This window comes from Desmodus rotundus, chromosome X, assembly GCF_022682495.2.
Source record: "Desmodus rotundus isolate HL8 chromosome X, HLdesRot8A.1, whole genome shotgun sequence".
Classification (NCBI taxonomy): Eukaryota; Metazoa; Chordata; class Mammalia; order Chiroptera; family Phyllostomidae; genus Desmodus; species Desmodus rotundus.
This window is the reverse complement of record NC_071400.1, coordinates 62,025,646-62,052,286: the sequence shown is the minus strand read 5'-3', so window position 1 is coordinate 62,052,286 and position 26,641 is coordinate 62,025,646. Positions and strand designations below refer to the sequence as shown.

The 26,641-nt window shown below is 40.6% G+C and overlaps 1 protein-coding gene across 1 annotated transcript; it reads right to left on the bottom strand.

Moving 5' to 3' along the window:
• Positions 1-12,837: 12,837 nt before the first annotated feature.
• On the bottom strand, positions 12,838-23,990 carry LOC128779928 (fatty-acid amide hydrolase 2-like). Its single transcript, XM_053916937.1, has 4 exons — positions 23,958-23,990; positions 21,782-21,893; positions 18,629-18,823; positions 12,838-13,265 (listed from the first exon to the last, which is right to left on the bottom strand). The coding sequence occupies exons 1-4, from the start codon at positions 23,988-23,990 to the stop codon at positions 13,090-13,092; spliced, it is 516 nt and encodes a 171-aa protein (XP_053772912.1). The 3' UTR covers positions 12,838-13,089.
• Positions 23,991-26,641: the final 2,651 nt, after the last annotated feature.

Below are 26,641 nucleotides of genomic sequence, written 5' to 3'. Positions count from 1 at the left end.
CAAAACTGGGAGTTCCTTGTGTGGTCCTGCATGGTGAGCTGTGTCTCTTGTTTCTAGGGGAACTCTGAGTAATGTCAGATTTTTCTTCCAACGACACTGACCCCTCCATGTTGTCACTCAGTCTCTTGTATAAATTAAGACCAGGCACAGAACAGTTCAGGAATGAGTGTGTGACCCATCGCTGCCCAATGTGCTGATGGGTGATAGCTCCTTGAGAGTTTACTGCCAGAAAAGTTTCCTTCCCCATAAAAAAGAGAACCCGGAAAAGATGGTCCTTTCTGTCCCTGAACATTACCTTACCTGGATATGAAGGCTGGATCTGGGACAGCCATTTGGGGACCAGCCTGAAGAGGAGGCTACCACTGCGGACAGCAGAGCACGGAGATTGAGGAGACCTGGGCCCTTGACACCATTCCCAATGCACTTTATAAGCAACTTGTCTGGACCTCACCCTACCACTGGAATGCCTGTTATACAAGGTTGTACGTTAGTTTGAATCAAGGTGTTCTGTTGTTTGAAGACAAAAGCGACTTAACAAACACAATAAACGACGTAGAGTTTTCTGAGGGAGGTAGCTACTCTCTGGATCATAGGACAGACACTTTGCCACTTACAGGCTGTGTCATCTTGGACAAAGGATTAATTCTCTCTATGTCTCAGTTTCCTTACCTGTGAAGTGAGGACAATACCTGTACTTCACATCGTTGCTCTTGAAAGCTTTAAAGAAGCTAATGAGTGTCCAGCTCTTTATCACTATTATAAAGGTATCCTGGACACAAAAAACAACATCAAGTCAGTCATATTTGTATCCTGTGATATTTCCAAGGTTTTATCCTTCTACACTGTCTCACATGCAGCAAACCCCCTCACCTTGCTCCCAGCCCCACCCTCATAAGAATAAGGGTGCTCTTTTACATAACTACAGTGTAATTATAAAATTCAGGAATTTCCACAATGACACATTATCTGATATAAATCCCATACTCATCCTTTGCCAATTGCCTTACTGTTGTCCTTGCTGTCACCTTTATTTTCCCATCCAAGGTCACATACAGCACTGAGATATCACATGTTTTCCGTCACCTTTAATCTGGAAGAGTTTCTCAGCCTTCCCTAGCCTCTGATTCATTTTATTGTTTTAAAGAATGTGGGTTACTTCACTTAGCATAATGCTCTCCAGTTTCATCCATGCTGTTGCAAAGGGTGTAAGCTCCTTCTTTCTCTCTGCTGCATAGAATTCCATTGTGTAAATATACCATAGTTTTTGGATCTACTCGTTTGCTGATGGGCATTATGCTAAGTGAAATAAGCCAGGTGGTGAGGGACAAATACCATATGATCTCACCTTTAACTGGAACATAATCAATAGAAGAAAAAAGCAAACAAAATATAACCACAGACATTGAAGTTAAGAACAATCTAACAATAGCCGGGGGGGGGGGGGGGGGACAGTAGGAAGAGGGGATTACAGGAACTACTATAAAGGACACATGGACAAAACCAAGGGGGAGGGTGGAGGTGGGGGAGGGAGGTGGGTTCAGCTGGGGTGGGGTGGAGTGATGGGGAGAAAAGGCATACAACTGTAATTGAATAACAATAAAAATTAAAAAAAAAAAAAAAGAATGTGGGCCCTTTATTTGGTAAAGTGTCCATAAACTGGGATTTGTCTGATTCTTTTCCTCCCTCCCTCCCTTTCTGTCTGTCTTTTATTTATTTATTTTTGGTTTCTTTACCAAACCAGGAGAGAATGGATTGGAAGGAGTGAGAGTTCACCGAATGGTAAGCAGAGCTGGAGAACAGCACCACAGCCAGGGCGGTGGCTCTGATCTGGTGGCGGAAGTGAATTGGCGGCCCCCTGGAGCTCTGCTGAGGACGTGACTCAGCTTCTCTATTTTCCTCCCTGTGACTTTCAGGAATCCAGTGGGCAACGGGCCTGGCTTCATGGGCCTGCAGCTACGCATCAAAGAGCCCCGGCTTGATTTAATGCACTGCTGTTGCCATCCCTAAATTATTTTTCAAGAGTTTGATTGTATTGCATCTTTGAAAATTGCTAAGAGAGTAGATCTTAAAAGTTCTCATCACCAGAAAAGCAACTGTAAGTATAGAAGGTGATGGGTGTTAGCCAAACCTGTAGCGCCTGTACTCATATACCTATATCAAATCATTCTGTTATGTACCTTAAACTAGTACAATGTCATTGTCAACTGTGTCTTAATAAACCTGAAAATGTTTTCTTAATTTTTAAATTAAAAAATCGACTGCCACAAATGTACATTAAAAAGTGCTTAGTAAATGTTATTGCTCTTTCCAATTAAGAAAACTAAAGGTAAAGTCACTTAAAGAATAAATAAAGATTGCCATTTATTGATTTTTAGACAGAGGGGAAGGGAGGGAGAGAAACATCACTGAATGGTTGCCTCTCACATGCCCCCTACTGGGGACCTGGGGTGCAACCCAGGCACGTGCCCCAACTGGGAATCCAGCCTGTGACCCTTTGGTTCACTGGCCGGCTCTCAATCCACTGAGCCACACCAGCCAGGGCTCGAAATTCTTAATAATCTTCAACCCTGCATTTTGATTTTATTAGGACTTTAGTTTGTTTTAGCGCTGTTTTAGGTTCACAGCAAAATGGAAGAGAAAGTGCAGAGATTTCCCATGTACCCCCTGTCCCCACACATACATAGCCTACCTCTAAGTGACACATTTTTGGAAGGAACAGCAGGGAACGAATGACATATCCCTTTCGGTGCATTTCACCAGAAGGCATGTGATATTAATTTTTCTTAGCATTGTGCATGTGAATTTTGATCATTTGATTAAGGACATGTCACCCACATGTCTCCACTTGAAAGTCAACATCCCCCACTCTTGAAATGAGTAAGATTATACAAGAGATATTTTGAGACTGAAACAGTTTCCCAAGAAGTGTTCCCTAAGTTTTATCCAATGGTTTTAGCATCCATTGCTGAGTCATGTCTGAATTAAATATTTTTTGATAGTTGTAAGATGATGACTTTCAAAGTCTATTGTCATGTAGTTTTTCCTCGTTTTTCTTTTTTAAATATATTTTATTGATTATGGTATTATAGTTATCCCAATTTTTACCTCTTTCTCCCTCCATCCGGTACCCCCATTCCCTCCAGCAAAACCCCTCTTACTTCATGTCCATGGGTCATGCATACAAGTTCTTTGACTACTCCGTTTTTATACACTTCTTATCACCCTTCCCCCCCATCTATTTTGTACCCACAAATTTGGGCTTCTGAATCCCTGCACCTTTCCCCCCATTTTCCTCCTTCTCCCTCCCAACTGATAACCCTCCAAATGATCTCCATAGCTATGATTCTGTCCCTGTTTTGCTTGTTTGCTTAGTGTCTTGTTAAATTCAATTATTGATAGTTGTAAATTTATTGCCATTTTAATGTTCATCCTGTTGATCTTCTTTTTCTTAGGTAAGTCCCTTTTGCATTTCCTATAAGGGCTTGGTGATGATGAACTCTTTTACCTTGACCCTGTCTGGGAAGCACTTTATCTGCCCTCCCATTCTGAATGATAGCTTTGCTGGATAGAGTCATCTTGGATGCAGGTCCTTGCTTTTCATCACTTTGAATACTTCTTGCCAGCCCCTTCTCACCTGCAAAGTTTCTTTTGAGAAAACACCTGACAGTCTTATGGGAACTCCTTTGTAGGTAATTGTCTGCTTTTCTCTTGCTGCTTTTAAGATTCTTTCCTTAACCGTTGGCATTTTTAATCATGATATGTCTTGGTGTGGTTCTCTTTAGGTCCATGTTGTTTGGGATGCTCTGTGCTTCCTGGACTTGCATGTCAATTTCATTCATCAAATTAGGGCAGTTTCTTTCATTATTTTCTCAAATAAGTTTTCTTTTTTTAAAGATTATATTGATTTAGTTTTAGGGAGAGGAAGAGAGGGAAAAAGAGGAGAGAAACATGAATGTGTGGTTGCCTCTCGTGTGCCCCCTCCCCACACTGGTGTCCTAGCCCACAACCCAGGCATATGCCCTTACTGCGAATTGAACTGGTGACCCTCTGGTCCGCAGGCCAGTACTCAGTCCACTGAGCCACACCAGCCAGGGCTGAAATAACTTTTTATTTTCTTGTTCTTCCTCTTCTCCTTCTGGCACCCTTATGATTTGGATGTTGGCATGTTTAAAGATGTCCCAGAGGTTCCTAAGGCTCTCCTTGGTTTTTTTGGAATTCTTTTTTCTTCTTGCTGTTCTGACTGAACGCTTTATCCTCCTTTATGTTCCAAATCGTTGATTTGATTCTCGGCTTTATCCTCTCCACTGTTTGTTCCCTGTAGATTTTTCTTTATTTCATTCAATGCAACCTTCATTTCTGCTTGGGGCTTTTTATGGCACTGAAATGCCCAGTGAGTTCCTGGGGCCCCCTGATAGCTGCTGTTTTGAAGTGTCCCTATGATAGGTGGCTTATCTCCATTTCATTCAGTTCGTTTTCTGGGGTTTTGTTCTTTTCTTTCATTTGGGTCATATTTCTTTGTCTCCACATTTTGGCAGTCTCCCTGTGTTTGTTTCTGTGTATGAGGTTGAGCTGCTTTGACTCCCTGTCCTAGCGCACCTGTTAAGTTGTATGGGGCAGAGCCTTAAGAAATTGCCAGGGTGGGGCAATCCACGTCACCTCTCTGTGGCTCTGTGTGGGGGAGGGCTTGCAGAGGGGACAATACTGCTGCCTGGCCTCTGGAGTTTTGCTCCGGAGGAAGCTGTCTCCCCACTTGCACTTCATTTTCTCCCCAGACGCCACTGGTGCCCTTCCTGCTGTTACCAGTTGTTGCATGCCAGACGGGGGTGTGTCTGTGTGAATTTTAAGCCTGTTGCAGGCCCTTTCAGAGGATGCAGTTTCTTCCACTGCCCCAACCCCCACTGGCTTTTGCAGACAGAAGTTACAGGGACTTATCTTCCTGGCACTGGGACCCGACTCTGGAGGTGTCCTTCCCGTTTTTTATCCACCTATGTGTATCGGGACCACCCATTCCCATCTCTGCACCTCTGTGCACCACTCCACATTTTCACACCTCTATGCATCTCCACCCTTCCGAGCTTCTGGATGAATGTGGCTTCTTTAACTCCTTGGCTGTTGGACTTCCATACAGCTTGATTTTCTGACAATTCTGGGTGATATTTGTTTTGCGGTGTAGCTGTATTTTTTGCTATACTTGTGCACAGAGGTGACGCGTGTTTCACCTACGCCTCCGTCTATTGTTACGTATTTCTCTTTTTGAAGTATATTTTATTGATTATGGTATTACAGTTTTCCCAATTTCTCCCTTTCTCCCCCTGTTGTTATGTATTTCTAACCCTACACTATTTTATGGTTATATTACATATAACCATAAAATAGTTTTATGAGTTATGTGCATTCATTTTATTTATATTAATTTATGTTTATATTATATTTATAAAATGTTATATAAACACACACTTTATGTATTTATAAAATATAAACATATATAACTTTATATATAACTCTATTGCTTGATATATTATTTATTGTTATACATAACAGGCCTTAGAAATTCATTTTGTAACTATCAAAATATACATCATGTATGTCTACTTCTACCTCAATACCTAGATCTATATCTATTTTTCCGCACCTCCACTCCCATTTCAGTTATAGCCCGTCACTGTTATTCACATTGGTATTCAAATTGCCCCAAGTTTGGCCAGTGAGAACCTCTTTAAAGTGGTCCTGTGCCATTTTGATACATTGTCCTTCAGGTTTCTGTACTTCATAACTTTCTAGCACAGCAATCTCTTCCAGGCTCCTCTTACAGTTTCCCTCTCTTAGTCCTAGAATCAGCTTTTCTCCAAGAAGTTCTGGTTCTTTTCATTGGGAAGAGGTATTTGGAAATGACGATCTAGGTGCTATATTAGATTATTTGTGCCAAGATGGCACTGATTTCTAGACCCTCTTAGTGGACAGACCTACGACATAGACTTTTTCTGATAATGTTGGAAGAGGGTTTCTTGTTGCATCTTACCTGCTTCCATCCTCCTCTCCAGCTCCTCAGTGTTCATACTAACTCACACGGACATGAATTCACTGTGTGGCTGTCATGACTTCTCTTTGTCACTAATGCTCCTAAGTGGAATTCCCTCCCTTCGTGGCCTAGCTGGCAAACACATAACCATGTTTCAATCTCTGTTTCAGATTTTGAGAGAAGATGGTGGCGAGATAGATGGGAGCAGAGTTAACTTCCCCCTGCACCTGGGTGAAACACCTACCCACTCTACTGAGAAACAAAGCAAACAGCCAAAAGCAGCCCAGCGTTTATGAAGATAGGAAACCAAAAAGTACAGAGGACACTGAGAAAACAGAAGGTAAGGGGATTGTTTCAGGACAAAAAGGTCCCTGGGACCAACGCAGGGACCAGGGCAGCTGCAGCCCCAGGCCTGCCCTGCCAGGCCTGCTGCAGGACTCCTGGGAGAGAGCCGGATTAACGGCCCCCTCCCCTGCCAAACAAGGCCTGAGCAACACTGTGAGAGACGTGGTTGCCTGAAGTCGCAGGGAGGGGAATAAGGACAAAGTGGTAAACCCAGGGAGACCGCGGGCGCTGGCTGAGGAGATTTTGAAAGTTGGGCCGCCTGGGATCCTGGCCCGGACAGTCCCCGGCCTAGCAGGAGAGGTGGGCTGTGTGAGAGGACAGGCCTTCCTTGTACGGAGAGAGCCACAGGAATGAGCGGGGGATTTTTCCCAAAAAGAAAAAGGCCCTCTAGGGCACTTTGAGGAATTCCCCTGCAGCAACAGCTCCAGTCTCCTCTCCACCCCGCCACCCGTCGGGGGACTGTGCGCACCTCTTCTCAGAGGGAGCTGAGACTACAGACACCACCCGGGGTAGGGTGCCCAGCAAACAGGAGTGCACCCAGCGACCAGGGAGTGTGCCCATCCACTGGGGAGTGTCCACACCTCATTTCAGAGGGAGCTGAGACTACAGGCACCACCCGGGGGAGGGTGCCCAGCGACCGGGAGTGTGCCCAGAGACTGGGGAGTGCCCGAACTTCATCTTGGAGGGAGCTGAGACTGCAGGCACCACCCGGGGGAGGGTGCCCAGCGACCCGGGAGTATGCCCACCCACCGGGGAGTGTCTGTACCTCATCTCAGAGGGAACTGAGACCACAGGCACCAGGAAGAGTGTGAATCAAGGAAGGCTCTGCACGCACACGCATAGCCCGGAGAAGTCCTATCATAAAAAAAGATGGGGTAGAACTTGGGAACACCAGGATTCCTCCTGGAAGAGGAGACCCACCAACAAAGGAAACACCAACAGATAAGAAGAGAAGGAGGTGAAGGAGGGAGGGGAAGCCACACAAAGTCAACCCAGGACCTATCTGAAAATACAACTAAATAGTGAAGAAATTACTAAGAACAAACAACTGAACAAGAGCAAGAGAAAAGCCTCAAAACCTTGTACACATGGAAGAACCAGCTCCAACACTACCTACCAACACCTGCACAACAGAAGATAAGAGGTGGGGGACAGACTGACCCTCAGATAACCAGCTGGTGGGAAAGACCCACCAAAGAAAGACCCAACAAGAACCAACAACCAATGACATACACAGAGCCAACAAAAACCACAGCCCAAGATCAGTAAGATGGGGAGATCAAAGAGAATGTACACTGAATCTCATAGGTATTCCACCACAGAAGTTTACACCAAAAACTCACGCAGAATTACCAAAAACTACAGGGAAACTACAATGAACTCACTGCAACCTGTATCAACATGAAAAAGGAAATAGAAACTATCAACAAGGAACAAGAGGAAATAAAGAATAAAATTTCGGAACTGAAGAACAGTAGAAGGAATCAAAAGCAGGATCGATGAAGCAGAGGACCGGGTCAGCGAACTGGAGAAAAAGGTAGAAAAAAACACCCAGAATGAGCAAGAAAAGGAAGAGGCTCAGAAAGAATGAACAGGGGTTAAGGGAAATGCAGGAAAACATGAAACGCAATAATATCCGTATAATAGGGATACCAGAAGGAGAAGAGGAAGAGCAAGGGATAGAAAACCTGTTTGAAAAAGTAATGATGGAAAATTTCCCTAATTTGATAATAGAAAAAGTCATACAAATCCAGGAATCACAGAAAGTCCCAAACAAGAGGAAAACAAAGAGGCCCACTGCAAGACACATCTTAATTAAAATGGCAAAATTCCAAGATAAAGAAAGAATCCTAAAGGCAGCAAGGGAAAAAAAGGAAGTAACATACAAGGGAGCCCCAATAAGGTTAGCAACTGACTTCTCAGTGGAAATGCTCCAAGCCAGAAGAGAATGGTAAAAAATATTCCAAGTAATGAGAACCAGAGGACTGCAACCAAGACAACTTTACCCAGCAAGGCTCTCAATCAAGATAGAAGGCCAAAGAAGGAGTTTCCCAGACAAAAGAAGTCTAAAAGAATATACCTCCACCAAACCAGCTCTGCAAGAGATGCTAAAGGGGCTGCTGTAGGACAGGAAGGAAAACAGAGAAAGAGGGAAGAACACAAGTACAAAGAATCGGCAATGAATAAATACCTATCAACAATGACCTGAAATGTAAATGGATTAAATGCTCCAATCAAAAGGCATAGAATAGCTGAATGGATAGGAAAGCATGACCCAAACGTATGCTGCCTACAAGAGACCCATCTCAGGACAGAAGACCTACACAGACTGAAAGTGAAGGGCTGGAAACAAATATTCCAAGCAAAGGGACAGGGAAAAAAAGCAAGGGTAGCAATACTCATATCAGACAAAATAGACTTCAAAAAAAGGGCCATAAAGAGAGACCCAGATGGCCACTTCATAATACTCAAAGGAAAAATACAGCAAGAAGACATAAACATTGTAAATATATATGCTCCCAACATAGGAGCACCCAAATACATAAAAAAAATCTTGGAGGACTTCAAGAAAGATATTGACAGCAACACAATTATAGTAGGGGATTTTAATACCCCACTGTCAAACATGGACAGATCTTTTAAATAAAGTATCAGCAAAGATTTTGTGGCATTCAACAAGACCTTGTATGAAAGGGACTTAACTGATATATAGAGAGAGCCTTTCATCCCAAAGAAGTGAAACACAAATTCTTTTAAAATGCACATGGAACATTTTCAAAGATAGACCACATGATAGGACACAAAGCAAGCCTCAACAAATTCAAGAAAATTGAAATCATATCAAGCATTTTCTCTGACCATAAGGGATTGAAACTACAAACAAATCTCAAGGAAAAACCCCAAAACATTAAAAAACATGGATATTGAATAGCATGCTATTAAACAATGAATGGTGAAAAATGAGATCAGAGAAGAAATCAAAAAGTTTCTGGAAACAAATGAAAATGAACTCACAACAATCCAAAACCTATGGGACACAGCAAAGGCAGTCCTGAGAGGGAAGTTTATAGTGATACAGGCCTACCTAAAAAGAATAGAAACAGCTCAAATAAACAACCTAACCATACACCTACAAGAACTTGAGGAACAATAACAAAGACAACACAGAGCAAGTAGAAGGAAGGAAATAACCAAGATCAGAGCAGAATTAAATGACATAGAGACTAAAAGCACAATTGTAAGGATCAACAAATCCAGGAGCTGGTTCTCTGAAAAGATAAACAAAATCAACAAGCCCTTAAGCAGGCTCATCAAGAAAAAAAGAGAGAGGACCCAAATAAACACAATCAGAAATGAAAGAAGAGAGACTACAACTGATACCACCGAAATACAAAGGATTAAAGAAATTACTATGAGGAACTGTATGCCAAAAAATTTCAAAACTTAGATGAAATGGACAAATTTCTAGAAAAATATAACCTTCCAAAACTCAATGAAGAAGAAGCAGAAAGCCTGAACACACCAGTAACGCCTGATGAAATTGAAACAGTAATGAAAAAAGCTTACGACACACAAAAGCCCTGGACCAGACGGTTTCACAGGAGAATTCTACAGAACATTTAAAGGGGAGTTAACCCCCATCCTCCACAGATTATTTCAAAAAATTCAAGAAGATGGAAGACTCCCAAACTCGTTGTACAAAGCCAACATCATCCTAATCCCAAAACCAGATAAAGACATAACAAAGAAAGAAAACTTCAGGCCAATATCACTGATGAACATAGATGCTAAAATCCTCAACAAAATAATGGCAAACCGCATCCAGCAATACATTAAAAAGATCATACACCATGACCAAGTGGGATTCATCCCAGGGATGCAAGGATGGTACAATATTCGCAAATCAATAAACACAATACACCACAAAAACAAAAGCAAAGACAAAAACCACTTAATCATATCAATAGATGCAGAAAAAGCATTTGATAAGATACAGCACCCATTTCTGATAAAAACCCTCAACAAAGTGGGAATAGAGGGAGCATTCCTCAACATAATAAAGGCCATATATGAGAGACCTACAGCCAACATCATACTCAATGGACAAAAACATAGAGCTTTCCCAATAAGATCAGGAACAAGACAAGGATGCCCTCTCTCAACACTCCTATTCAACATAGTACTGAAAGTCCTAGCCACAGCAATCAGACAAGAAAAAGCAATAAAAGCCATCCAAATTGGAAAAGAGGAAATGAAACTGTCACTGTTTGCAGATGACATGATAGTGTACATGGAAAATCCAATAGACTCCACCAAAAAACTACTCAACCTAATAAATGAATTTGGCAAAACAGCTGGATACAAAGTCAATACTCAGAAATCAAAGGCATTCCTGTATACCAACAACGAAACTGCAGAAACAGAAATCAGGAAAAAAATCCCATTTGATATAGCAACAAGAAAAATAAAGTACCTAGGAATCAACCTAACCAAGGAGGTAAAAGACCTGTACTCAGAAAACTACACAACACTGAAGAAAGAAATTAAGGAAGACACAAACAAATGGAAGCATGTACCATGCTCATGGATTGGAAGAATTAACATCATCAAAATGGCCATACTACCCAAAGCGATTAATCGATTCAATGCAATCCCTATTAAAGTACCTATGACGTATTTCACAGATATAGAACAAACATTTCAGAAATTTATATGGAACCATAAATGACCCCGAATAGCGGCAGCAATTTTGAGAAAGAAGAACAAAGCAGGAGGGATGACAATACCTGATATCAAACTGTATTACAAGGCCACTGTAATCAAAACAGCCTGGTACTGGCATAAAAACAGGCACATGGACCAATGGAACAGAACAGAGAGCCCAGAAATAAACCCAAGTCTTTATGGTCAATTAATATTTGATAAAGGAGGCAGGAGCATAAAATGGAGCAAAAACAGCCTCTTCAACAAATGGTGTTGGGAGATCTGTACAGGTACGTGCAAAAAAATGAAATTCGATCACCAACTTATGCCATACACAAAAATAAACTCACAAAATCAAGGGGGATGATGGGGGAGGGAGGGGGTTCAGCTGGGGTGGGGTGGAGGGATGGGGAGAAAAGGCACACAACTGTAATTGAATAACAATAAAACAATTAAAATTAAAAATAAAGACTTAAATATAAGTCATAACACCATAAAAGTCCTAGAGGAAAACATTGGCAGAAAGATCTCACACATTCCACGCAGCAACATCCTCACAGACACATCTCCTAAAGCAAGGGACATAAAGGAAAGAATAAACAAATGGAACCTCATCAAAATAAAAACCTTATGCAGGGCTAAAGAAAACAGCATTAAAATGAAAAGAGAACCAACAGTATGGGAAAACATATTTTCCAAGGACACCTCAGACAAGGGCCTGACCTCCAAAATATATAAAGAACTCACACGATTCCACTCCAGGAAGACAAACAACCCAATTGAAAAATGGGCAAAGGACTTGAACAGACACTTCTCCAAGGAGGACATACAGAGGGCCCAGAGACATATGAAAAGATGCTCAGCATCACTAGCCATCACAGAGATGCAAAATAAAACCACAATCAGGTACCATGTCATACCAGTCAGAGTGGCCAACAGAAACAAATCAACCAACAAATGTTGGAGAGGATGTGGAGAAAAGGGAACCCTAGAACATTGTTGGTGGGAATGCAGACTGGTGAGGCCACTGTGGAAAACGCTATGGAATTTCCTTAGAAAACTAAAAATGGAACTGCCCTTTGACCCAGCAATTCCACTGCTGTGATTATACCCTAAGAACCCTGAAACACCAATCCTAAAGAACCTGTGCACCCCAATGTTCATAGAAGCACAATTTACAATAGCCAAGTACTGGAAGCAACCTAAGTGTCCATCAGCAAATGAGTGGATCCAAAAACTATGGCACATTTACACAATGGAATTCTACGCAGCAGAGAGAAAGAAGGAGCTCATACCCTTTGCAAGAGCATGGATGGAACTGGAGAGCATTATGCTAAGTGAAATAAGCCAGGCAGTGAGGGACAAATACCATATTACCTCACCTTTAACTGGAACATAATCAACAGAAGAAAAAAGCAAACAAAATATAACCAGAGACATTGAAATTAAGAAAAATGTAACAGTAGCCAGAGGGGAGTGGGGAGAGGATTGTGGAGAGAGGGGTCTACAGGAGCTACTATAAAGGACACAAGAACAAAATCAAGGGGGAGGGTAGAGGTGGGGGAGGGAGGTGGGACTGCCTGGGGTGGGGTGTAGGGATGGAAGAAAATGCAGACAATTGTAACTGAATAAAAATAAAACAAATAACAATTAAAAAAACAAAACACAACAAACAGATCTCAGTTTCAGCATCATCTACTCTATGAAGTTGGTTGTGATTCTCCAATTCAAATTGAGTATTTCCTTATGTGATCTCCTTATTGTACCTAAAAAAGACACCATCACAGCATATTGAAAACTTTATTGCACACATTCATTTACATGCCTATCTCCTCCAGTAAACTGAGGGCAGGAATGAAGTATGACCACATGAAAGCCAACAGTTACTGAAGGAAAGAAGAGTGGAAAGAATACCTAAATAGGTGATAATGTTACAATTGTGTTTACTTGCTGGCTGGTGCTTGATCTCACCCAGCTTATAGAAATACACACACACACTCACAAACTGTGAGAAGGCCATACTACAACTTTCCAGGACAGACCCAGCCCCCAAAACTTTTCTCCAAGTACTGGGCCACAGCCAGGGTCAGGTGATCATTAAAGGGTCCAGCCACGACCTGGATACCTAGAGGAAGTCCTTTGGCATTCAGACCCAGTGGGCACTGGGTCACAGGCAAACCCAGGGCATTGAAGACACCTGAATGAAACAAACGAGAATAATGTGAGAAGACAGGTTCTTAAAAACTTATTCCTCCCCTCAATTGTACAATGGTGATGATCACACTTAAACACCTACAGAGTTTCCAATCTGCTAAAGACTCCTCTAGAGACCCGATGTGTATGAACCATTTGAATTGTCACAACAAAACCCATGAGACAGAAACTACTAATTATTCCTATGGTGCAGGTAAAGCAACTGAAGAACAGAGAAGTTAGATAACATATCTACAGTTACTGTGCGAGTAAAGTTTAAATTAGGATGTGAATGCAGAAAATGTGAACGAGAGCTAGCACTGTTTTCTGATACGCTACTCCTAATTTGCCCTGTGTAATTCTTTCAGAAAAAAAAAAATAGAGTAAATGCTAACTGGGGGCAATATCTTCTTGCATTACGAATTTTCTTTTTACTTATGCGCTATTTGTAATATACCTTTGTGGTAGTCTAGATTTGAAAAGTTTGATTCTTTGCATCATTCATAGAGTATGTTTATAGTTAATGTGTGAGAGGACTATGATTTAATTCTTTTCCATGCAGACATCCAGTTATCACAGCCCCATCTATTCAAGAGCCCTTTATTTCTCCATCGAATTGTCTTCGAAGCTTTGTAACAAGTCAGTTGAACATAAATATAAATATAGGGACTTATATTTGTACTCTGAATTCTATTCCACTGACATATATATTCATATTTGTATATCCTTATCCCAGTATCACAATTTATTGATTACTGAACTTTGCTAATTGAGAAGTGTATGTACTCCACCTTTTTTCTTCTTTCAAAAAGGCTTTGTACTCTCTGACCTTGTTGAATCGTTTACTAGTTTCAGGTTTTTGAACATTTCTTAAGATTTTGGAATACTAATTCTTCCTCTGCCATTGTATTTGGTGCCTTCTTTTGAAACCCTCTGGTCATATTTGTGTCTCCTACTAAGAGAATGTGTCGGAATCATCTCTCTAACCCCGGTGCACACAGTGTGCTCTCGGTACACGTTTAATAAAGATATGGTTATTCTAGAGTGTCAATGAAATGTAGTAGTAAAAGGCGCTACCACTTCCTGAACACTGAGTCGGGCAGGAGAACAGGGAAGGAGGGCAGCTGCAGCCAAGCAGACCTGTGTTTGAACCATAACCGCCTTTACTGCAGAGCTGAGGAGCCCCGGCAAGCCTCTTCTTCCTCCTCTGTGTAGTGAACTAACGTACAAACTCTGAGATGGGGGGGCCTGGGTTCAATTTCCACTTCCAATACCACCTCAGCTATGTGCCTGTGGAAGTGTGTTTGAAGTTCTTTCATCTGTGAAATGAGGGTAATGATAGTTTCTTGCTTTCAGAACTGCTGTGAGTATGATATTAGACGAGGCCGATAAAGCTATTAGAACAATGCATGGAACAGATAAATCAAGGGGAATATATAGAAAATGTATGAAGTAAAACAGATATTAATATTGCCTAAAGTCAACATATACATATGCATGTGTTCAATACATTGTAATATCACCATTATTATTAAAACTTGTAAGGCAGTTTATACACATTCTCACACATAATCATTCTTCCAACGGTGCTGCAAAATACATGAGGCATCTTCATCGTCACCATAAAAAAATCACGGTGGAGAAATTAAATATCTGACTGCATTTACCCATCTTGTAAGTATCAGGCAAGTATAAAAATCTTATACTCCCTTGAGTAGAAACTAACAAGAGTATTGCCTCATAGGAAAAATAAAAACACAGCTAAACACTCAAGCTATTTGGCACCCCACAATTGTATGTCATTGACAGACGGCCTCCAAGACTGGTAGGTTTTCAGCTTCAGTGGTGGAGAGAAAAGCAAACCAATACTAAGTATCATCGACCCCTGCATAGAGTGGAAATCACACTGGCTTTGAAGTCAGACAATTCAGAGCTGGATTCCAGTCCTGACTCTGCCCCTTAAGTCCCTGTTTCTTCAGCTCTTTCACAGGCATGCCTGTGCCTGCTGTGGAGGGCTTCTGGGAGCCTTAGATGAGAAAATGTAGAGCATTGCTAGCTCCTAGTACCTGGCACATAGCAGATACCTAATCAACACTGCTCTTATCTATCATGGATCTTGTATCCATAGTACCTGGCTCACAAGACTTAAATAGAGGAAAAAGTTCCCAGTTGTGGATGACTTCAATCTGAGGAAAATCCCTCCAAAAAGCTGTAAGTTTGTTGTTCTACATAAAAATTACATGCAGTGGCCTAGGCCATAGTTTGTTGCACATTCTTGGGGTATCCAAGCAGAAATGAATGAACACTCCATAAGCAAATTAGAGAAAGGAATTTAAACAACATATGCATAGATGATTTCTAATGTATAACCTTGGCATTCAGTATACAATGGACAGGATATAAAAATGCAGAGAAATTTTTAGACAGAATAGTTTGAGGCCAATTTTGTACAAAATCATCCTTTACTTGGTTTCGGCTTACTGAATAACCCCTGAATGGTCCAATATTGGTTGGTCCATGAGCTGAGACTGACAAAACCATTAGAAGGTAGGGTAAGTTTTTTTAGGTAACTATTGTTAGGACACAGGAAGAGTTCTGGAATAAAAATTGGGAAGGAGGGCTGTGACTTTTGGTGTGAGAATTGACCTTACAGTGTCCTTAACTATAGAACAGGAGTCAACTTTTCTTATTTATTCTTGGAAGCCTTGGGTTACACGTTGTGCTTCAAACAGCCCCCGGACACAGATACAGTAAATTACAGAAACACTTTGTGGAGCTGTGATGTGTATTATCAAGGACGAGTTCCTTCTGAGCTTGAATTCCTTAGTTGAACAGATTTCTGGATGAATACAAATAATTATTATTAGATAGGAGGCTGCCAGTTGCCATGCCTCACCAAGAAAACACACTCCTCCCACATCCCCTTATTTTCTTCCTGGGAATTTTGCCAGAAGGGCTGGGAGCAAGTGTTCGTGTTAGCAAGTAGAGAGCAAGTGGGGTTCGTTTTCTACTTCTGTAAGGCCCTGCAGGATGTATTGGTTCTCCTTCATCTGTAACATCCAACAAACGTGGGTCTAACAGACTGGGATAAATGAACTATGCAGTGCCACGTCTCCTGAGCTGTCTTTGTTGATAGGGAGGCCAATGGCATTAAATGGGCAAGAGCATTTGCACTGTGAAGAGTGGGAGGTTTCTGGGACTCCTGCCTATGGAGGCTGTCGGGAGGGGCAAACATCAGAGCGAGGGACACGTGGGAGCCCACGGTCTGTCCTTTTCTGTTCTTATGCTATTAGACACCTACCCAGGAACCCCTGCCATTGCCATGATTTCAGCCATCGCCTAGGAGCAGAGGACCTTCCCATCTATATTCCCTGAGCCACGCTTCAGACCTATGCAACCAAATTCCTATTTGACATCTCCATATAGATATCACAGAGAGACCTCAAATTAAAAAATAAATAAAAAGAGATAAAACAGCCTGGCAAAATAACCTCTTTCCTCATGGGATGCAGTCTACACAGAGAGTTAAGACACAAACATGAAAAGATTGCTAATAAAACAAGAAGAAATATTCTCCAGAACCAGCAAAATAGTGATTTAGATAAAGAGTGATAGAGAATCTCAAAAGATGGATCTTTCTCTGTGGGCTGCATATGGCAGTGGTCAGAGTTGAGATGTGAACTGGGTTTCCAAACGTGAGCTGGTCTCGGTCTAAAATTCAGGCTGAGTTGCCCTTGGTAATCTCAGGGAACAGCGGACTAGACTAATCTCCGCTGTTAGTTAACAATTGGTGAGCAAGCTGATAAATGACATATAAACGTTTATAAAGATATATGACATAAAAGTAAAAACAAAAGCAGAACAAAACAAAATCAAAAAGCTGTAACTGGTAACTTTCTCTTTAGGTTCTTCCCTGCAGACAATGATGCTTCCTGTCTGCACAACTGGAGTAGCTAGGTGAGAGAAACTTAGGCAGAAACATGTTTCAAAGATTCAAGGAATTGGAAGTAACTGACCAAAGCCAAGAATTAGAGTAAAGGTGAGAAAATGCTGGGTGAAAACTAGTATTGGATACCCTCTCCCCCTCATCCTCCACAACCCTCACGCCAAGTACTTTAATTGCATTATTTACTTTACCTTTTTCTTGACTGCTAAAAACAATTATTTTATTTCTTGGTTGAAAACATTCAAAGGTAATATATGCTCCCAATACTTTGAAAAAAAATACCAAATTATAGGAAGTAAAAACCAAAATCCCTTACCCTCCCTCCCAATCCTATTCTCAGGCAGTAACCAGATTTAACAAATAGCTGTGTTGTGAACATGACTTTCTTTAAAAAAACTTTTAAAAGATTTATTTATTTAGTTTTAGAGAGAGGGGAAAGGAGGAAGAAAGAGAGGGAGAGAAACATCAATGTGTGGTTTCCTGCCACGTGCCTCCCATGATCCCCCATCCATGGACCTGGCCCACAACCCAGGCATGTGCCCTGACTGGGAATCAAACCTTTGGTTCACAGGCCGGCACTCAATGCACTGAGCCACACCAGCCAGGGCTAAACATGCCTTTTGACAGCAACAGAGCAAGGTACAGATCACCCTTTATTCCTACAGGAGGAACAAGATTGAGAAACAGTCAATACCTTGCTCCAGGAAACACAGGTAGAAAGTAATAGAGCCAAGTACGTGAACTCAAATAAACCAAGCTCCAAATTCTAAGTGAAAGTGGACCACAGGATTATAGAATAGGCAAGTGTATAGTGCGGGTCCCTGGGACAGGCCCTGGAGAAACTATAGAAACTGACTTAGTATTAGTACATTTCCAGGGGCCTTTGAGCTCACATGACCATGGTCCAGACACAGCTCCCAAAGCAGCTGAACCTGAAACAAATTAATTGGGTGAATACTAGACTGACTCAAACTCAGAAAAGATGATAGCTAAGGCAAAGAAATGGCTATCCTGGAGAATTATATTTTGTAGTCGCATTTCTGGGGAAGCCACACATCCTGGAAAAAAAAGCTGACTTGGCTTTAGCGTGCATCACAATAGCCAAGGCGGCCTTTGGATTGGGTCAGTTCACACTGTGTTACTGAAGACTTCGCTGAACCTCCCTGAACCTCCCTGAAGCTCAGTGCTCTAAACTGTGACACTCATACCCCCTGCAGGGCTCTAGGGCAGGGTGCAGATACTAGCAAATTATCACCCACGTGTGACAATAGCAACTGCTTTCTGGAATTTTTTTTAAATTACACATCCTTTTTGGACAGGCATGTATCAAACTTGTCCAACGGCAAAAGGAAATCACACTTTTCTTGGAAAATACCTCCATCTCTTTAAGATTAAAGACTAAAAGAAGTACAATTAGTTACCTGTGTAAGCAAAGTTGAAAGGCCTGCTCAGAGGAACATGATGCTTGGGAGCCACTGTGGGATGGGAGGGGTATAAGAAGACACCATCATCCCCTAGCATCTCCACCAATTCTTTCTGCAGGCTTTCCTTCACCGCCATAAACTTCTTGTATTTCTCACTGCTGTATTTGAGCTTTTCTTCCAACAAGGCCAGTCCTACAGGATGATAACATGAAACAAGTTAAGGTATGAAATTTCATTTTCAATTCTAGTGTTCCAAAAAAATAAATAAATTCTAATGTTCTTTAGTTTATCTTTTCTTACTCTAGAACATCAAGGAAATAAGAAAGTGATGGAGAAGAAACCTTATCACCTTGCCACCCATACGTGAATATTGTTGACCACGCAATGCTAAGTCGTAGTCTTTTTCGGTAACGCTGCACATGGGGTTCCCAGCTTCCCCACAGACTGTTACATCGTAAGGGTTTTATGACTGTGAAATGTATCATAGTTTTGTCTTTAACTAGCCCATGATTGGCGGGTATATGAACTTTTCCAAAATGTAAATGTTATAATAAGCACCCTCATCCATGTAATTCTTAGAAAAACTTTACAATAGAGTTATAATTGAGAGGATTCTATCCAATGTATCTTCAAGTTTTAAACTGTTTTACGAAAAGATCATTAATACATGCATATGTATACATATTTTGCACATTAGTTACATATGCATCATACGTGCTTAATAAGTCATATTTAGTATTTAATATGAATATTTTAATAGAGATTACTGATTTATTTAAAAATAAGTTCATTGTTCCTATTATGAAAGGAACACATAAGTGTAATAGAAAATTTAAAAATTCAAAAGATTACAGTGGAATAAACAACTCACCCAAAATACAATGCCTGGGGGAAATAGCTGTAAATGTGTTAGTACACTTAGTTCGTGTACTTTTCTATGCAAATATTATGTCTTTGCTCACCCTGTGTGTTAAATTTTCCACATTTTCCACTCACCGTTTTAACATACATTGATACACGTTATAAATACATCTTCGTGACCTTGGCCCTGAGTGCCGGCATACAATTTCTCCTGTACATGAAGGATAATTCACTACCTATTCCTCTGTTGTTAAACATTTAGGATGCTGATAAGTTTTTACTATGGTTTGATATATTTTTATCTGAAGCGTCTAGCTTCTGGCCAAAATCCTTCTGTGATTTTTCAGGTGTGACCATCAGCAATTACAAAAGATTTATCTGGCAGGACGCAAGGGGGCAAGCTGCCCTCCCCAAACCACACAAGGTGCATAGGTAGTGTCCTGAAACTTCCATGGGGTGTTGCAGTCAAGGGCTCAGGCCCCTCTAGCCTGTGATGTCCTTGTACATATTTGCATTCTTAGCCAAGGCACCTGAATGTCTTTATCTGAGCACTTTGGCAGAGGTCTTCCTCAGGTGTCTCTGCTCAGGCTTCTTTATGGGAGAGGTCGAGGAAACCTTGAAGACACTTTTCCCCACTCTGCCTCACTAGTCAGAACTTTTCCACTCCTAGCTCTCTCCCTCATCTTACTCCTGACCTCGGGGTCTGCAAAACGGCTGGAGCCTTTTGTTCAGGTCTCCTCCAACAGTGAGAAGGTCTCCACACTCGTGCTGACCCATTTGACTGGTGTAACTTTTCACAGGGGAATGGAAAGGGAAGGAGTTGTTGTTTTCTCCACTTTTAGCCTCCTGCTTACGCTATGGCTGTGACTAAAGGCTTTACTGTTACTTTTATTTTCATGTGTTGCTTTAATTGGCTATCTCAACACATGACAGCTCATCTAAGCCCCTGACATTACCTAGGATGATAAAGTCTGATTTATTTTGCATGAATTGAGCTGCCATAAGACAACCCAAGAGTTCCTTAAGGCCTTGATATCAGTATGCCTCTGTCCTTGAATTTTCACGGCCATGTACAAGAAAGAGCACATCAGTGGCCAGAATTCTGTGAAGATTCTTTTAAAGAAAAGTAACTCTGACAAAAATTTGGCAACTCAGAGCTTCGAGTGATCACTTTCCTTAAAATGATCTTCCTGATGACCTGAGAATATTATAGCCAGTGAAAGCACAGTGTCTTTTTGCAACAATAGAGCAATTTCCGATGACAGAGTCCTCGTTAGTAGAGCTATGCAATAATAATGACAATGATAAAAATAGCTTCTGTTTGTTGACTCTTTATGATGTTCCACGATTTGTGGTTTTATCTCTGTAAACTCGGAGTTCCCAGTATGTGCATGGTTAGGTTGTATCTCATGTGCTTTAGACGCCTGATTCATTTAACTAGCCAAACAATGCAAGGCAACACATAATCCACTCAATCACATCGTCAATACATGCTTTCATTAATTCCCTTTTCTGGATGAGAAAAATGAGTCACTGACAGCATAAACAACTGAATGAAGGTTAAGCAAGTAGTATCTAGAAAAGTTAAGATTGGACTCCAGTTTGAAATAAATTAACCAATCTCTATTTGCCTCAGTTTCTCCCTATAAAGAGGTAACAGTACTTATATATACTATCAGACTGTCTTAAATGTTTAAAGGGATAACACGTGCAAAAGTACCAAAAACCTAATGTCTGGCACACAGGCACTCAATGAGCATTTGTTTATAGTAACGACCATGTCCAACTCTGCAACAAAAGTGCATAGCTGCACTAAGTTCTTTGGAGAGGTGCTTCGACTACACTTACTCTACACGACCAATAATTAACATTTTAACAGGTTAATTCCCCCAAATATTCCTGTATGGGCCTATCCTTAAAGTCAAATATTTTGTCTAAATATTCCATTGAGATATTTAAATACAATACATGACGCAAGAAAGCATCCTAGGTATTTGAGTTTGTAAGATAAACATTTGAAGAGCACCCTTAACTCGGCACCCATCTAACCTTTATGAATTGAGGTTTCTAAACCTACAAAATGGGCATCGTGACAGATACATTGCAAATCAATGGGATAAAATTCACAGGACAGGGCTTGGCACACAGGGACATGTCAGCGAATGATGAACCTAATTCATTATTAATATTTCAGCACTCTCAAAGTGTTGCAAGTGCTCCTTATATTTTCGGTAAGATGTTCTTCTCTCCCCTAAAGACATCGAAACAGAGAAAAGATGATTTATATACCAATGGCAGGGATGGTGTGCACCGATAGGCCCAGGCACCATTTGACCAGCTCCCACAGGGCGTTGATAGGCTTCCCACGGTCACTAAGCAGATCCACGAATTTCAGAGGTTCCTGAGATGAAAGAAAATTTTATTACCCAATGTCACACCAATAAACCTGATTTTAGAAAAGAACTGGGAAAGGAAGAGATTAAATGTAAATGTGAAAATAAACATATCAAACTGCTAAAACAAGAAATACAAGTATTCTCTCAAAGGTATGTTTAAGACAAAAATATGAATAGGAATGTTCACAGCAGCACAGTAAATAATAGCCCCATGACAACCAGCTGATGAATAGATAAACACATTGTATCAATTCAATAGAATATTATTCAGCCATAAAAAGAACTAAGGTACCGATACAAGGTACAACATGGATGACATGCAAGAAATATTAAGCTAAGTGAAAGAAGACCGTAACAAAACACCACACAATGTACAATCCCCCTTATTTGAAACGTCCAGAATCAGCAAATCAATAGGTACCGAAAGCAGATCAGCTTTTGCTAAGGGTGTGGATCGGGGCAGTGAGGATATTCAATGTGACCGATAATGAGTATGGGTCTCTTTTTGTGGTGATCTCAGGAAAATATTCTAAAATTGATTGTCGTGACGGTGGCACAACTCTGTGTTTTAGAAATCATTTAATTGTATGTTTAGATGGGTGATTTGCATGATGTACAAATTGTAATTCAACAAATCTCTTAGAATAAAGCAACAAAATCATTATAAACAAGTATGGCTGAGAAAATGGCCACATCCTTTTCCCACAGTAAAAACTTCAAGTACCAACCATATAATGTACTTGTGCCTAAGGGATGAACCATTACTGAGCAACAAGGTAGAGCCTATGAATACTGGACCTGAGTCGGGCTTCACAATTCAAGGTGAGAAGACACCAGGTTTTTCACCCTCTTGTCTTCTTGCAGGTTTTGAATTTTAGGACCAATTTTAACATTCAGCACCTATGTTAGGAGTTTCTCCAACTTACTCAATACAAGAGAGTACCTCCTGCAAGTGCTCGGAATAAAATTTTTGGTACTGATCTTTGATTTAGCTTTGTTCTCACACTCTGATTATGAACCTACATCTCGGAGTCAAACATTTAAGTTTGTGGATTTACATGGACTTCCTGTTCTGAGATATTTCCAAGGTGCGTAGATAAGAGAAAAAAATGTATGTGTTTCTTAAACATGAGTATAGTGACTGATAACTTATTTTCCTGGAGGTAGAAAGGGATTGTGAAAGTGTTCCTTTATTGAAGGGCTATAAATGTTAGACACTTTACTAGATATATTCTTAATCCAGAAAATAATCTTGTAACACAGCTATCAATAGCTTCATTTTCCAGATGAGTAGAGTAACGAATAAACAAGAACTCTCTCACCAAAAAGAAAACAGAGCTAAAAAGTGGCTTGCAATTTGAATATGGGTCTGTCATACTCCAACATACGCATTCTTAATGGCCACCATATGTACAAGAGTTAAGAGACTTGAAAATAAGTTTTCTATTTCTTCATAATATCAAATTTAACTTATTGTTCTTAAAGAATTCATATTTAAAATTTTCAATGAGCCCGAAGAAATCATAAGTAAAGCATCTTTCACAAGTACCCACATCGCTTCCAAAGTTAGCCAATAACACGAGGGTGAGATACATTGCGGAAAAGCAGATAATTGTGTGCATGTCTGTAAAAACCTCTGATGGGGGAGGCGAACTGTGATGTTGCCAGTTGGACTTAGCTGACCGCTTCATGCTTTACTGAAGCCTGAGCGCTCTGATACCCAGCACACGCTACACCGGGATCAACCTCATGCCATTGTACCCGTGTTCATAGTGTCACCTCTGCTTGCAACACCTTTTATAACTTCTTCACCTAGTGAAGGCCTCCAAACTATGCAAGTATGAGGAAATAGCAATCTTACACCAGGAAGCTTGTCCTGACTCCACCTAGAGATGGGCCCTCCCTCTGTGATCACACACCAGTATAGCACTCACTAAACTGTGTAATCCCTATGTATTTAACTATGTCACCTATTTGCTTATGAACTTCATTCCCATATATCTAGAACATACGGCCCATGATACAGGGTCAATAAATATTTGCGAAAGGAAGAAAAGTAGTGAACATACCTTCCCATCATCATGTGCTTTCGTTGACATCATTGTCACCCATAACTGAAAAGAATACTTCATTTGCTTCAGTTTAACGTGTTGAACGGAGGCTCCTAGCATATTTTCCAGGTGAGCCACCACCTTAGATAATGAGATAGAACAACAGATACACATGTGTAGGAAAAAGAGATGTCATTGGAGAGTGTTGTCAGCAAGGTGGCTTACAAGGAAGCTCCAGGCCCTCATTTCTTCATGGAAACACCAACATACAGACCAAAGTAGCTTGGTGAGACCTCTGAAAACTAGTTGAGAAGCTGCAGCAATAAAACAAATGACCAAAAATGAAAAGCTGCCCTCAACATGCTAAGAAATCTCTCTCATGTGACCTTTGCTCATTCTTCTCCTATCCCCTTCCTGGCACAGCGCAGAAAGATTGGGAGGAAGTCACCGAACTCACTACTAACTTCTACCTTAGGATGGAAAGAAAAGAGTAGAATTTGCTTGCAGAGTTCTGGCTAATATAGGGGCAGCCTGGAGCACTGGTTATCTCTTGCCTGTCAGGGAACACTGATGGGCGGAGTAGAAGCATAGTGTGTCTGTCAGGTTGGAAGCCATCAGCAGCACTGGTTGGAGCTGTGGCCTGAGAGAGTTGCATGGTTACTGCAGACCTGCAGGTGTCTGCGTATAAGATATTACAGACAGAGCTACAGTATATCACAATCAAGGGCTTGAGAAGAAATAAGGACAAGACACTTAGGGAAATGAAGACATTGGAAAGTAGTTATATGTATAGAGGAAATGGAATTTTAAAATGTGCAGGCTCAAAAAAGACCCATCTCCAAAGGTTTTGACAGAACACTAAGTCTTAGGCCAGGTTAACTAGTAAAGGACTTCCTCTGCACAAAGACAGTCCACAAAGATGAGGAGAGGTTGATATTATTTTAAATATCTAGTTTTTAAAAAGACAACAAGGCATGCAAAGAAACAGGGAAACACAGTCATTCAAAGGAACAAAACAAATCCCTACATACCAATCCCCTTGGCTTACTTTACAAAGCTTTCAAAAAGACTGTCTTAAAAATGTTAGTGGGTTAAAAGACATCATGGAAAAACATAAATCAGGAAAATGACAAGAAAAAATACAATATAAATACACAGATATAAATTGTAATAAAGAAACAACCAGAAAATTCTGGAACCAGAAAATATAATAGGTGAACTGAAATATTCACTGAAAGGGTTCCACAGAAGGCTAAGACATGCAGAATAATAAATCAAGAAAACAAAGTTGAAGACAGATCATTGGAAAATACTGGGGGGTCAGGGGCAAAAAGAAATAATGAAAACATGTGTAAAGAGAGCAAGGTATTCATAGGATGCCATCAAGCGTAATAATACATAAATTATGAGAGTCCCAGGAAAAGAGAGAAAAAAGTAGACATAGATGTTATTTGAAGAAATAATGGCTCTTCACATTTTGCCAAGGGACCCAAGAGTTTGCAACATGCCCGTGCATTCAAAACCAACAAATGGAACCTAGATGGGCCTTCAGATCCAAAGGAGCCCACCCAGTTGCCACAACCCCAATCTCGGATATTGGGAAGAGACCCGGACAGTACAAAACTGGATAGATATATGTGAGTGACATTATTTGTGTAAGACCAGCCTGCCTGAAGGGAGATTCAAGCATGACACTGGAGAGAGACAAGTTTGAAAGCAGAGGAGTGGGAGGAATTTGCCCAGGCAATCCTGCTCCCTGGGGGGACACTGCAAATGCTGAGGCTTTTGACAGCAGCAAGAGCAACCTCCCTGGTATGTTGGAATTGAGCCATAGCCTTTATCAAATGCATTTAACAGACACACATAGAACATTCCATCCACCAGCAGCAGAGTACACATGCTTCTCAAGTGCATATGGAGCATTCTCTGGCAGAGATCATATGATAAGATACAAAACAAGTCTGAGCAAAGTTTAGAAGAGTGGAATGTTTACTATCTTTTCTGACCACAATGGTATGAAGCTAGAAAACAAGAAAGCTGGGAAAATTTACAAATATGTATAAACAACACACGTGTAAAGAACAAATGTATCAAAAAGAAATTAAAAGGAAAATAAAAATTGTCTCAATCCAAAAAAAACCCCCATAACATATAAAATTCCATGGGATGCTGCTAAAGCTTACTTAAACAACATTATAGACCACAAATACCCGAGCTAAATTCAGAACACTCTAACAGCATTATACCCCTTCTTCTCAGTGCACATGGAACATTTTCCAGTACAGACTATTTGTTAGACCACAGAACAAGACTTGAAAAATCCAACAGGGTTAAAAGCATGCCAAATATCTTCTCTGACCACAATGCTATAAAACTAGAAATAAACAACAGAAGAAAAACTAAAATACTTACAAATACATGGAAATTAACAACCAGTAGATTAAAGAAAAATTTAAAGAGCAAATAAAAAATCATGTGATAAACAAAATGGAAACATATTATACCAAGTAATGGGAAGCAGCAAAAAGAGTTCTAAAAGATAAGTTCAGAGCAATTAAAACATGCATTAATAAATAAAAAAGATCTAAAATAAACAACCAAATTATAACCCTAAAATAACCAGAAAAAGAAAACAAACTGACCTGAGAGATAGAAGAAAAGAAATAAAGATTAGAAACATGCAATTTACCAAGACCAAATCC